Here is a 12,880-nt window from a genome sequence, read left to right as displayed (position 1 = left end):
GAACTGTCTCCTCCTCAAATAGTGGTGGCTGCTTTTTTCTCACAAGGCCCACCAGTCTAGGGGAAATAGGCACAGATGTGTCCTCCCCGAAAGAATAGAGCGTTGGTATACGTAAGGGAAACTGTCTTCTCCTCTACTCGCAGTGGCTGCTTTTTATCTCAAGGCCCTGCAGTTGAAGGGAAATAGGCGCCAATGCATCCTCCCACTATGCCTTTAAGGATTCTCTTCTAGTTCACATCAGACTTACTAACAAGTCTTTGATGTCTCTACTGTATTGATATATGCTCCCAGATTATTTTAAAGATATATTTTTAACTAGTGTGATTATTTGAAGTGCAATAATTGATGTGTATATTTTTTTTTAACGCTTTTCATGACGAAAAATGTTTTTAGATGTTGGATCCTATTAGGATCCTGAATAATAAAGAATACTGTATATTTTTATATTATTGTTTTGGTTTCTACTTGGTGTTGGTTAGTTAAACAGTGTATGCTTGATAGTAATGTGTATGAAGGATAGCATTGTGTTCTTGGATGCTTAAAAAGAGCCCAAAGGGATCTGGTCTCTGACAGAAGTGTCAATTTCATTATAGCATCAACTTACAGCTACTACATAAGCATCTGGAGCCATATTTTTAGGCTGAGCCTGGGCAGCGCATGTGCTGCGAGGTATGCTGTATTGACATTGACAATTGAGCATTTTAAAAGCATACATAGCAAAAGGCAAACCGTGTGGCTCCCGGCAGAGATCGAGCGGGAGCAAACTACAAAGGCCGACGTGAATCCAGTGGCCAAGAGCGCAGGGGGGTCTCCAACTCCCCACAGCCATTTAGGGGCAATTAGTCACAATCGGCCCAGGCCCAGTGAATTTCTGTGATATATGAGAGATTCAGGGGCCCTCATCAGACTCTGCAATCGTGCCCATCATTGTGTGTTATGCATAGGTTTCCCGGTTTTATAGTATTTATTTATTTTTAATTTCCATTTGTATTTATCCATATTTACTTTTTGGCCATCTTATTGGTATTTATCCATATTTATTTTGAGAATAAATGGAGCCATAAAATGGTATAGTTCCATATAGATTTAACTGCTGAACAGTGCACTCATAGATGGATGCTTTTCACGATTTAGCGAAGTAAGCAGCCCTGCATAACAACACACTATGCTCACAGGTATATATTAGCGTTGTACTACAAATATATGTTAACATATGGATGTATTTAAGGAAATCTCAACCTGTCTTTTTTTTTTTTTAACTCTCTATGCGGTGTATCTGCCCAGCTGTTGCCTGGAATTCCTTAAAGAGAATTGAGTCTCTCTCACAACAAGCACGATTTTCAGTATTTTTCTGCTTTTAAAAATAAATACAGACCGGAAAAACATTGTTTTCTGTCTGTATTTATCTGTAAAAACGGAAAACCGGAAGCCTTAGTTATGGACTACTAGGGGCTCTCTTCATGCGTTTAGGGAGAGGTTGTGGGCCATGTGCACTACTATAATTAGATCCCTTTTAAGTAAGGGCAATTATAAACCCATGCAGAGCGCTTTAGATGAGCACCAGTTGCATTACAGGCGGACACATTAATTTCTAGGCACAGGGAGATTAAAGGATTTGCCCAGAATCACAGGATGTTTGAGCCTCCCGCCAGATTCGAACCTGGTTCCTCAGCTTCCAAGTCGTCCACTTTGGCGGCTCTAGCTGTTTAACTGTATGGATAATGCAGCCCAGTCACATGGAGGTTCCACAGTGAGAACAAGTACCATGCTCCAGCTTTTACTGTAATTGTTGCTGTACTTACAATAATCAGTTGCATTGCTAGATACTTAGGTGCCAAAGGCAAGACCGATTGCATTGTAAATGCTTGTCTAATAGCCTTTGGACTTGTCCCAAAATTCAGTCATACTGGGCGGGAGTCACCCGAGTGATGTCAGCTGTAATGGGTCTACAGGTCCCAGTGGAGGCATGATGGCACATACGAATGACAGGGAAGACAAACTGGCTAAACTACACTAAACCATGGCTTAGACTTGTAGATGTGGTGACAAAGAGGAACGTTGAGCGGATATTGGGGGCGGTGGCGGCTCCAAAGATTGGAGACTGGAAGCGAGATGTGGATTGGTGCCAACAGGCTGAAAAAGTTATTTACCAAAGCAAAGGCTGCCCCCGGAGGTGGGTAAAGATATGGACTGCTTGGGTGCAGTCTAGAACTCAGCCATGAGGGTCCGGTATGGGTGGAATGGGGAGGGGAGTGCAGGTATATAATTTAGAGCTTAAAGTGGATAATCTCCTTTTTCTATTATATGCCTTTCTGTATGTGTACTTTTTATAGATGGATCCCCTGATTTACTGCATACCATACTTCACCCTGTAATGGTGCTATACTGAAAGATGTAAGCAGCAATGGTTTAATAAACAAGAATGTTAAAAACAAATCTGGCTTAAAATATGAAGAAATCTAACATTAACAATCTCAGAATCACTAAGTTCAAGACTACTGAAATAGTAATAGCAATGAAAAAGCAAGTAGGTGATCCACAGAGGGACTTAAAAACGAATCAACAACCTTTTGACTTTAGTACTGTAAACCGGAAATGTTGGTTTATCAGCTGCCTTGTGTTAACCAGTCAAGCATCCCGAAATCTTTTCCTAGCATGCTAACACTTGGCAGTAGGGACACATAAAATAAGGAATGCATATATCTTTTAGTCAGTGGTAAGACTGGCAGATGATAAATCATACAAGTGTGACTGACAGAAAACAAAGAAGGGTAATACAGAAATGCAGGCAGATGGAGAAACAAGGTCGGGAAAAGACAGACATTTAAAGAGAAAAGGAGCAAGAGATTAGGAAATTGTAGTTTAGTGTACAGGAAGGAACATGATAGGAGACAGAATAAATATGGTGTAAGAAAAGGAGCAAAGGATGGAACCATTGGGAGCTATGAATTAATTTGTGTACCTTTAAACTCTAGTATACATTTCAGACACCTATAAATAGTGCTTTTTTTGGTCAAGATGCCCCTATACCATCTATGCTGGATTAGTAAATGCTAATCCTCTCCAGGTCGGTTACAGAAAACATATCTTTTGCTGTCAGACGTTGACAAAGCAGCAGCCACATTTTGTTTGCAAAAAACTCAAGACCGACTCACCCTGATCACCAGAGTAAACTTCTAGACCCCAACACCTTAATAGTTAAACTCTACCCACCAAAACCAGGCTACTCAATGAATCTCAGAAAATCAGACTTCAAAAAGGTAGTCTTCGTCAACATTTGAACAGTTAAACCACCTGTCCTTCAGAAACCCTGCAAGTGCACCTCTTTGAACCACACTACTTTGTCCTATTTGATCAAGAAGCATCCATTAGATAAGCCATTTACAGATCTCATTTATTAATTCACTTACCCATCTACTTTTTTAAAGACGGCTTTGAGTAAAAGGTATCTTACCGTACTGCTGGACTAGAAGGTCTCATGGTATCAGCAGTCGGTCCCACTGGGACCGAAGGCACCACAGGCCTAGATGACGGACACATGTACTCTGTATCCTCATCACTATCTGAATGGTCTCCAGCCTGCAGCTGTGGCACTGGAAGTGGCCTGAGTGGAAGGAGAAGGTGGTGTTGGTAAGAGAAGAGACAGTCAGGATGAAACATTTGACATAAGTGAACATAAACATTCAGCATGGCGTTTACAGATAGCAAGTAGCATTTAGCAAAGAAAAATCGAAATTAAACCCTTAGCTGTTGAGGCTCCCAACCCCAGCCCCATCCCCGTGTTAAACACTTTAAAAATAAAAAAAATAAAATTCTTGCACTTCGTGCTCAGGACTTTATAACTTTTTTCCCCCAAAGAAATATTCAGACCAAATTTGCGCTCCTTTTTCACCACATTGACGATTCTAAAGGTACCATGGGTTTATTTGTGGATTCCCCTAGAAGGAATCGAGAATGTAGTAAAAATACTGCAACATTTTGGATTTGTTTGAAGAAATTTGCAAAAACGTGCTGTGCAGGAAAGCGTACGTTTGCCCCCAAAATATGGAATTAACAAAAGTTTTGCTGCACCAATATAATCTTCCCAGCTTTCAGGAGCAAGCAGAGTTTGAAAAAAATCTATAATTGAACTACAGTTTTTATCTTTTTCTAAATGATAATCGATTTCCTTTTGTTTGTGTTTTCTACATACTCGCAATTTGTTGAGGAAATAGTTATGAAAGCCTTGCGTAAATCAAAAAAGCTATACATTTTTGAAAAGTAGACCAACTTTGGAATTCTGCAATGGTTCGTTTGTGTAGATTGCTCGTGGTTTCTGCAAAGAAATTTATGGTTGAAATCAAGGGATACCTTCCAAGATTATCTTTCAATGATAACTGGCTCCCTAATCCCCACTTGATGCATGGTGACTTCTCCCTCCCATGCTCATAATGATAAGGCATAGGACAGGAAAGCTGAAGATGAGCAATTCAAGCAAAAATCAGTACTTGGTCCTCTACGCTCAGCGATTTTCAATCATAATCAATAAGGGTAGTTACCGTCATGACCTGAATGCCATATTGCATTCTCACAATAGGCGGCAAGGAGCTGCTTTCAGAGAGAATGACCTTCCAACACCCAATCATACTCACAAGGCCTATTCTCAGAGACCTCCTGCAGTATGGGGCTGGTTTCACCAGTTTTTGAATGGCTGATTTTGGTTTCCAGTCCACCTATGGTTAGAAAGGAGGAGTATGTGCCCTTTGGCTAATATTGCCAGGACCTAGATTCTCATGTAAGAAATGTTCCAGAGAAAAAGTTAACTGACAATATGTTTAAGTAGGTTTACTGGGGACTTGTTCCTTCCGTAGAGCTGTTAGGAGAAGTGCAGGACTCTTGGAGTTTAAAGTAAATGTTTGGTCCAATGTGAGGAAAGATTACATATAAGTTGTATATGAACTAGATACAAGAGTGTAAAAGAAAAGAGCTCTATGAAGTTAAAACATAAATTAAAGCAGATGCAGGGTTTCCTCTGAAATTGTGTACCTCGGGCTTACAATGATGATCTAACAGTAAGCTGTTACAGAGCTGGTAACAGCCAAAAAGCCAGCTATCCATGCACAGAAACCAGAAACATGGAGATTTAAGTTTCCTCAACTCTGTCAAACCAAAAGAGTAAGTTGTAATAGGGCAGGAGCACAAACTTGAAATGTCAAGACCACACTGGCATTAAGAGCAGCCTGAACTACATGCCAATATTGAGAACACGGACCTATGGTAGGTTCTTAACATCACACTTTGTGAATTAACGTTGCACTACATAAATCTAGGTGTGACGCAAAAGACAGATGCTTCCTGTGAGCACGGAAGCAAATGTTTGTTTCACAATGCAGTATTCCCTCGATCTTTGTAACAGTTTATTTAAAGAAGTTCTTTTGTAAACTCCATGCATGGTATCTCTCCACGTGGTACAATTTACCCACCAAAGTCTCTACCAGGGCATGTCCAGCCCAACTTAGCCTCGCCCCCAAATCACCCCACTTACACACCCCTCCCCCCATGATCATATGTGCAGCCCCAGTGATAAACCAGACAGTACATTTCGGCCCCTGAGGAACGTTTGTGAGTACCCATGTTCTAGTCAAACCATAAAGCTGACAGGCGTAAAGGTCATAAGAAGTTTAGCCAGAGAGGGCTACTAAATTCAAAGCACAATTGGGGTTAAAAATTCAACAATGTGTGAAACCCCCCTTAACAAACTCATACCCTATGGATGATACATAAACCAGCAAACTAACCACAGTCTCCAGGCTGGTCCTCGTTAAGCCCATTTTATTTACATTAAATGTCCAGCGGTAAAAGACGGCAGCGTTAAAAATTCAAAGAACTGCGGCTCCATATGTCCATGTTGAGTAAGAAGGAACACTGCTCATTGCTATCTTACAAATTAATCTCATCAGCATTCAACTTAACATTTCAACTGAACATCTAGTCCTACAGAATAACTTTGCCACAGCACATGCCCGCTTCCCACTTCAATTACAACATACAGCTATCAAAAAGATAAACTAAAACAGAGATTAAGGTACCTGGAAGCCAGAGCATACAAGGCATTGGCTGAGGATGAAGGTTTGACTTTGGGATGCTCAATGTCTGAAACCAAGGATGGCGTGCTGCTCATGTTCTAGAGGAAAGAAAAAAAACGCAACGTTAGAACAGGTGAAAGCACAACCATAAGTGGGTGTTATTATAGATGAATATGTTTGCCTTGAGGAGTTGTAAACTTTGTTAGGTAAGCTATCACAATCTTCAAAATCTTTGTGAGGTTTAGGAAGATACAAAAAAAATTAAATGAGGCAAACTCTTATGCAAACTGAAGGGGTCTGTGGGGAAAAAAAAAATGACAAAATGTTTTTACTTAACTGGTATAATAGTTTGAGCAACAATCGAAGATTTAAATGTGGAGCCATATTACGCCATCTAGTGGGAGCAAAAACCTCCCCATTCTGTGTGGTTGGTAGCGAATGGTTTAATACCTTCAGCGTCACTTATTCCGCATTGCTGAACTATTCATTCACATACTTATTACACACTGCTGGATTGTTCATTCACAACAGTAGTTTGTGAACCGATGAAGATGTGGTTGTAATTTTATGGTCTCATTCACAATGTATTTAACTGTATTTCCCTATTGCCTACTAGAATGAACCCCTGCCTACATTTTCAAAATCTTCAAGGAAGCAAATTGTTTTGCTGGCTTGTAAATCCCAGATGCTAAAACGAACTAATGTATTTTCCTCTGATCTTCCTACCTAAATATAATACATACTGCTCTTTTGACACCTAGACTCTGTAATGCGCTTTCTGCTGGAGGTTTGGTTGCTGAAGAAAGATGGTAAGTGAACGGATTTGCCAATATAAAACTGACATGACTTTATGGATATACAGGGGGTTGTTACCACTTTATCCCTGCACAGTAAGTTTCCTGAACACGACTTCTAACTCGCCCTAAGAAATGACGTGAGTGAAATTTGAGAAGAGGTCTTTATTGTTAAATACTAGTTCAAACTATGTCTTCAATCCTCAGAACATCAAAATCACAACAAATCCGCATTGGAGTACTAATTAAGCAAGATTGAACATTCTCTTTGCCACTTAAAACAATTCACTTGATTACTGCCTCTTGTATGTTATTCCCTTTTTGTATGCCACTTTTGCTGACAAGTGCATTCTATGTGACGCATATGAAAGTTCACAATCCAATAAGTAGTTGAAGTTTTCAACATTGTCACAATTGTTAAATCACAAATTATACCCCAAAGTAAGCACTAGCTCACAAACAATATGGATTTTCTAGAAGAATACTTTCTAGTGTTTAGTTTGCTTGATGCCCTCATCACTTCTATACACCTTTGTGGCAACTTAAAGTGACCAAATTCTAAGTCTTCAAGAGTCATGAAGCTAGGCTGTTCAAGTTGTTGTACCCATTATGGTGCCACTAATATTAGTATCATTCTGGTTTCTCTGCATCTGCTGATCATAAATGGATCAGAAGTATCGATGAAAAAGCGTAAGGAGATGTATGCCAATTGGCTACGAGCCCATTCCCCTGGAGGCCAAGTTTTAGCATTTTTCATTTGCTTGGGTTGCAAAAAGGTCTATGATTGGGGTACCTCGCTTTAGGAAGATCATATGAACTAGCTCCAAACGCATTTGGCTACGTAGTCCATTTACCTCTGCATTGTCGTTTTGGAGTAGGCATTTGTTTTGATGGAATCCTCCTGAGGGTCTCACTTCTAGATTCCCTGGATTAGTGTTAGAAGGTAATATATTACCTTCTAACAAAGTTGTTGTGTTGTAAATCTGTTTCTATACAAACAGTTGTGCCTCCAGTTGCTGTAATGTCTTCAGTGCTGATTAAACCGTCTTGAGTTCCAACATTTGTGCGCCTTACTGTGTCCTCTTGTGTCCACCCATCGTGAATGTGCTTCTCTCATCTGTACACACCATCCTGAGTGTGACATACCCGTTGTGATGGTCAATGAGGAGACTGGGTTTTTGAAAACCCTTCTCTTCATCATGTTGTCCTCCCACAACCATTTCCCGGAGTCTTCCCTGCCCCCCTTCTCCTGCAGCCCTTTGACTACCGTGCCCCTTCTCCCCTTCGTCTCCCCCCTTTCCTTCCACAGCCCCTTCTGCCCTGTGACGCCTCTGTTTTTCCCACCACGTCATGTCTCTTGTGCCCCTTTTCCTCCTGTAAACCATCTGGCCACCTCTCAGAAGCTGTCCTGATGACATTTGCCCGGTAACATCCAGCACCCCTCTGCTGCTCCGAGACTCCTGTGCTGCCCCCACTGCCACCGTGTCTACTACGCTCCTTTGCTCGTGCAACCCGTCTGGCCCTTCTCCCATCCTTGAGACTCTCCTGGACCCCACAAACTCCTGTTACCCCTCCACCCCTCTTCAATGCTGTCCTGCTGCACCACAGGGGAAAGTAGGTTCCCCGGTGCCATAGAGCAAACTGAAATTTGCTCTCTCTGGAACCAGAAATCTCGTGGTGCTGATGTCTACTCTACCAACTCACAAGCCCCAGCAGTGACAGCACAGGCAAACTGCACTTTTGAAACCAGCACATTTTATGACCATCACAAAAATAAAGCAAATTCGTAGATTCTGGGCAGCAAATATTTTTTGGCCTGCAAAAATTTGCCGACCCAGGGAACAAAATCCTGGTACGGCTGGTATCCTTCAACAGTCAAGCGTTTTGGCAGAACAAGTGGACTTAGTCTTGCGATCTGATGTGACCATCCCGAAAAAATATCTTCCAAAGTCTATATCCCTCGAGACGTTTTTGGAGTCTAATATTTTTTGTGGCATTGGTTGTTACCCCCATGTCTATGGGTGTGCGATCTTTCGCATCGTATCCCTAGAATTTTCCCACATCAGCTGCTCCAGGTCCAGGCTGCTCCAGAGTCTTCATCATCTGATTATACATATCTATTCCATGGAGAACTGTTTTGCCTGTGCAGTAATGCAGTTTGTCCAGCACAGTTTCTCCCAGACCTGAAGGGTCCATTATTTGAAGCTCTTATGCCTGAGATCCCTCAGACTTATTGTCCTTCGGGAGACAAAGGATGCAACTTTGTGAGAAGCTTTCTGTGGCAATTTATGATGCTGCTTTAGCTATCACTGCCCTTTTAAGGTGGAGAAGAGGTCCAGAGATTACATGCATCCCTGAAACATGAAATCTTGGACTTTCCTCTGGTGAAAGCTGAATTCGAAAAAAAATCTCAGATTTAAAAGTATATTTCATCGAAAATTTTCTTTTGCTTTCTCACATTCTCATCATATTGCTGCTTATCAACTTCAAAGGGCAATACTCCATGCAGATCAACAGTGGAAGAAAAATTCACAAGATGGAGACTATGTACTAGGGCACTGTGGGTTTAACCTATACATCAAGAGGAGCCCAACAAGGAGAAGTTAAACAGCACAGATTTCCAGATGGAACCAGTAGATGGCAGAACAACAATGGATACAAATCTAGAATACGTAACATGATCTACAAATTCCTTCGCAAAGGGGAGCAAAGTTAACCAACTTTACAGGCAAAGTTTAAACTTCAGGCATCCTCCAACTTAAACGCCTTTCTGCTGCTTTCTAATAGGGGTCAATGGAGCTTACTCATTTTTTTCTATAAAACCTGTCCTCCTTGTAGGGCAGTAAACTTTACAACTTCACATGCAAAAAAAAAATAATTATACAAACTGTGGGAGGAAAGCCAAGTGGGATGTTCTAGGGCAATGCATCTTGGATCTGGTGGCGAAAGTAAAAAAATAATTACCTGCAACTATTGCTCATTGGTATCTTTCATAGATTCACACGCTTGAATCATTCCCCGCCATCAATGTATAGATAGACAGGCTCACCAGATCTGAGAAGATGAAGAACCGCCTTGTCCCACCACCACATCTCTGCAACTGCTTCCGAGCAATACTGTATTGTGAAGGTGTCTGTTCCTCCATGTTGCAGCTCAGCCAATGGCTACTAGTGCCACTAATACACAGAGCACAGATGAGGTCGCCAAATACCTATCAAAATGGGCTTCAACTGTGTAAGAGTTCTTCCTACTTTTGGTTGACAAAAAGCTATTGTAGCAGCTATCAATCTTGATATTCCCTTTTTTGTCACTGGGAAACCTTTACAAGGTCTACAGTGATTTTTGTATTTGCTTAATTCTATCTAGATAGCCAAAGACATCTTCTGACATCCAATGAATGCAGAGCACTTTCAGTCGGATGTCAGATTTTGAAGACTGTCAGGATTACAGATCGTTCAGATGAAACTTGTTGAGGTTAGTTCTTATTATGGCTTGATCCTTTGAGACTGTAAGAAAGGTTTTGTGACAGTAAAGGCCTGGATCTCTCCTCGCCAATGTTATGAGAATGAGAAATATAGTTTGAGATTAAACATTTTGGGCTTCATTTGTGAATTGGTTTAGATGAGTTTGACAACTGAAAAAACACTGAATTTAGTTGCTAAATTGTTGGCGGATTTCTCAATAGTGTGAAAACTCTGAATAAGCACTTAAGAAACTATTTCACAATCCAGTGGGACCATATAGATGGTTCGGTATTATTATGCCCTTTTAAAATATGAGATGTCTGACAGGTGACCTCTGATTGAGGTAGGTTTGGTCCTAACTGCCAGTTTCAGAAGATTTGAAGTATTTGGTGGGCCTGTGCATGAATAGGCTGAAATACTTAAGCCTGACACTACACACATCTTTCACCTTACACAATATACTTCCCTTTTGTATAACAGCACTGGCTGTGCCAAGATATTGTTACAGTCTTCCGGGACATCTAATTTTCCAAACTCATGGTACTCAGGAACTAAGTCACTAATTTGAGACACTGTGTTGTGGTGAAGAATCCATCTTCAACATCTGCATAAGAGATCCTGTCTTGACTCCAGCAGAGTAGGTGGTTCCTGTGCTAGTTGTAGCATATCTGAAAAACAGTACTGGCTTGGCGGGTGCTAGGAGTATCAACCTGCAGGGTTCTCTTCGTTTTGGCAATCGCAGGAGAGAAATCGATGGAAAAGCATAGGCAAACACCCTGTACCAACCTATCCAAACAGCATTCTCCCACAAATTTGGCAATGGATGCCTGCTTGCAAATGAGTGACATTTCATGCTGTCCTTTGTAGCAAAGAGGTCTATTTTTGGTTTGCCAGAGATGTGAAATATTTTTAAGGACACGGTCAGTTCTTCAACTCCCACTTGTGACATTCCAGTAGCGTTCTGCTGAAGTAATCTGCTTGATCACTGCATGTTGGAAATTGCGCAGTGCCAGAATGTTTTAGCTTTTGTGGACCGAATTAGAACTTATTCCACCCTTCTTGTTTATATGAAACATCAGGAAAGTGTTGACCGTGCAGAGCAACACATTCAAGTTCTATATGCAAAAGAAAGGATTGCAGTGCTCCTCTGAACTTGAACAAATGTATGTGTAAAGTTTCTCTTTGTGCAATCCCCAGGCCTTTGGCAGAAAGTTCTTCTAGGTGAGTTCCCACCATATATTTAAAAACCATAGCAAAAAAAATCCACTGGGCATACGTCTAATCCATGCTCCAAGGGGCTCCCTGTGAGAATTGTTAAATTGTAAGACCATCACAGTACAAAAGAGGAAGGACTCTCCCAACAAATTACATTATGCCCTTGATAAGACTAGAATGTACATCACTACTGAAATTATGATCATCAGGGGAACTGAAATTGTTTTTGAAAAATGCTATTCTAAGATTAAGCTAAACTTTAGATGGTCATTGCTTAAGTTTAAAGCTGTATAAATCTTTCCCAAAGAACGCAGAGTTCAGACAGGCTCATGCATACCTATTCTTGGAACATGGTATCAGAAGTATAATATTACTCTTAAGATTAGGCAATCTCTGAATTTTTGTATAGGAAATCGGACAGTTTTGCTGAAAATATTTCAAGTGTCTATACAATATGTTGCCTTAATGTAGTTAATATATTTGAGAATGGATTTTATCAAATCAAATACCATTTATAAAGCGCCTGATTACACCAATGGTGTGCCACGCACTAGGATCATAGCCTCAGAGACAGGTAGAGCAGTTAATTCAAACAGAAGCGGAAACTAAAAGGGGAACAACAACTGATTTTTAAGACATAAATAGCCAGGTTTTCAATTGTTTATGAAAGGTGTGTTTCACGGATTGAAATCTCAGCATTATAGGCAGGGTGTTCCATATTTCTGCTGCAAGATAGCTAAACGAACGAGCTCCAATTCTGGCTTTTTGAATTTTAGGAACCTTGGCCAGGAGGATTCCTCTAGATCGGAGATTCCGATTGGGAGTGTAGGGAGTGAGCAGGAATCGGAGATAGCTCAGGCTCTTATTCCACCAAATTTTGAGGCAGAAGCACGTAGCCTTGTAGATGATTCTCTTCTCTCCAGGCAGCCAATGAAGGGGGGTGAGAGCCTTAGAGGCAGAGCATCTTCTAGGGCAGAGGTCTTCAAACTTTTGGGTGCCGAGACCCCCTTGTCAACATTTTCAGTCGTAAGGACCCCCTCCTGACAAACATTTCTAAACCTGTAGGCCGGGCTTCTGGAATTACAAGGTAGGTGAGGACCAAATTACACGACAGGCTTGACTAAATTGTGTGGGTAGAAAATGTAAATAATGTTATGTGTTGCCGCGTTATTTTGGGATAGAATTGCTTCATTATTTTGACATTTTTTGCACACTAACACTGTGGAAAGATTTCTCCTCATCAGTACCAGTTTATAACCAAAATACAGCAATTAACATCAGAAAGATGTCTAGTCAACCTTTGTGATGGGCCTTCCACTCCGCAGGCATATGTGCTGCCACA

The 12,880-nt window shown here is 41.0% G+C and overlaps 1 protein-coding gene across 1 annotated transcript in view; it reads right to left on the bottom strand.

The window, feature by feature from the left end:
- Positions 1–12,880, bottom strand: part of CBL (Cbl proto-oncogene) — a 295,087-nt gene that overhangs the window by 30,739 nt on the left and 251,468 nt on the right. Inside the window, exons 12-13 of the mRNA XM_085645920.1 lie at positions 6,069–6,163; positions 3,455–3,604 (exon numbers count right to left, since the gene is read on the bottom strand). Of these exons, the coding sequence (XP_085502046.1) occupies positions 3,455–3,604; positions 6,069–6,163 (245 nt within the window). The remainder of the gene's footprint in view (positions 1–3,454; positions 3,605–6,068; positions 6,164–12,880) is intronic.

Source organism: Triturus cristatus, chromosome 3_1 (assembly GCF_964204655.1).
Source record: "Triturus cristatus chromosome 3_1, aTriCri1.1, whole genome shotgun sequence".
In the NCBI taxonomy this organism is placed as follows: Eukaryota; Metazoa; Chordata; class Amphibia; order Caudata; family Salamandridae; genus Triturus; species Triturus cristatus.
The sequence above is the reverse complement of the archived record's forward strand: the minus strand, read 5'-3'. Positions and strand labels throughout refer to the sequence as shown.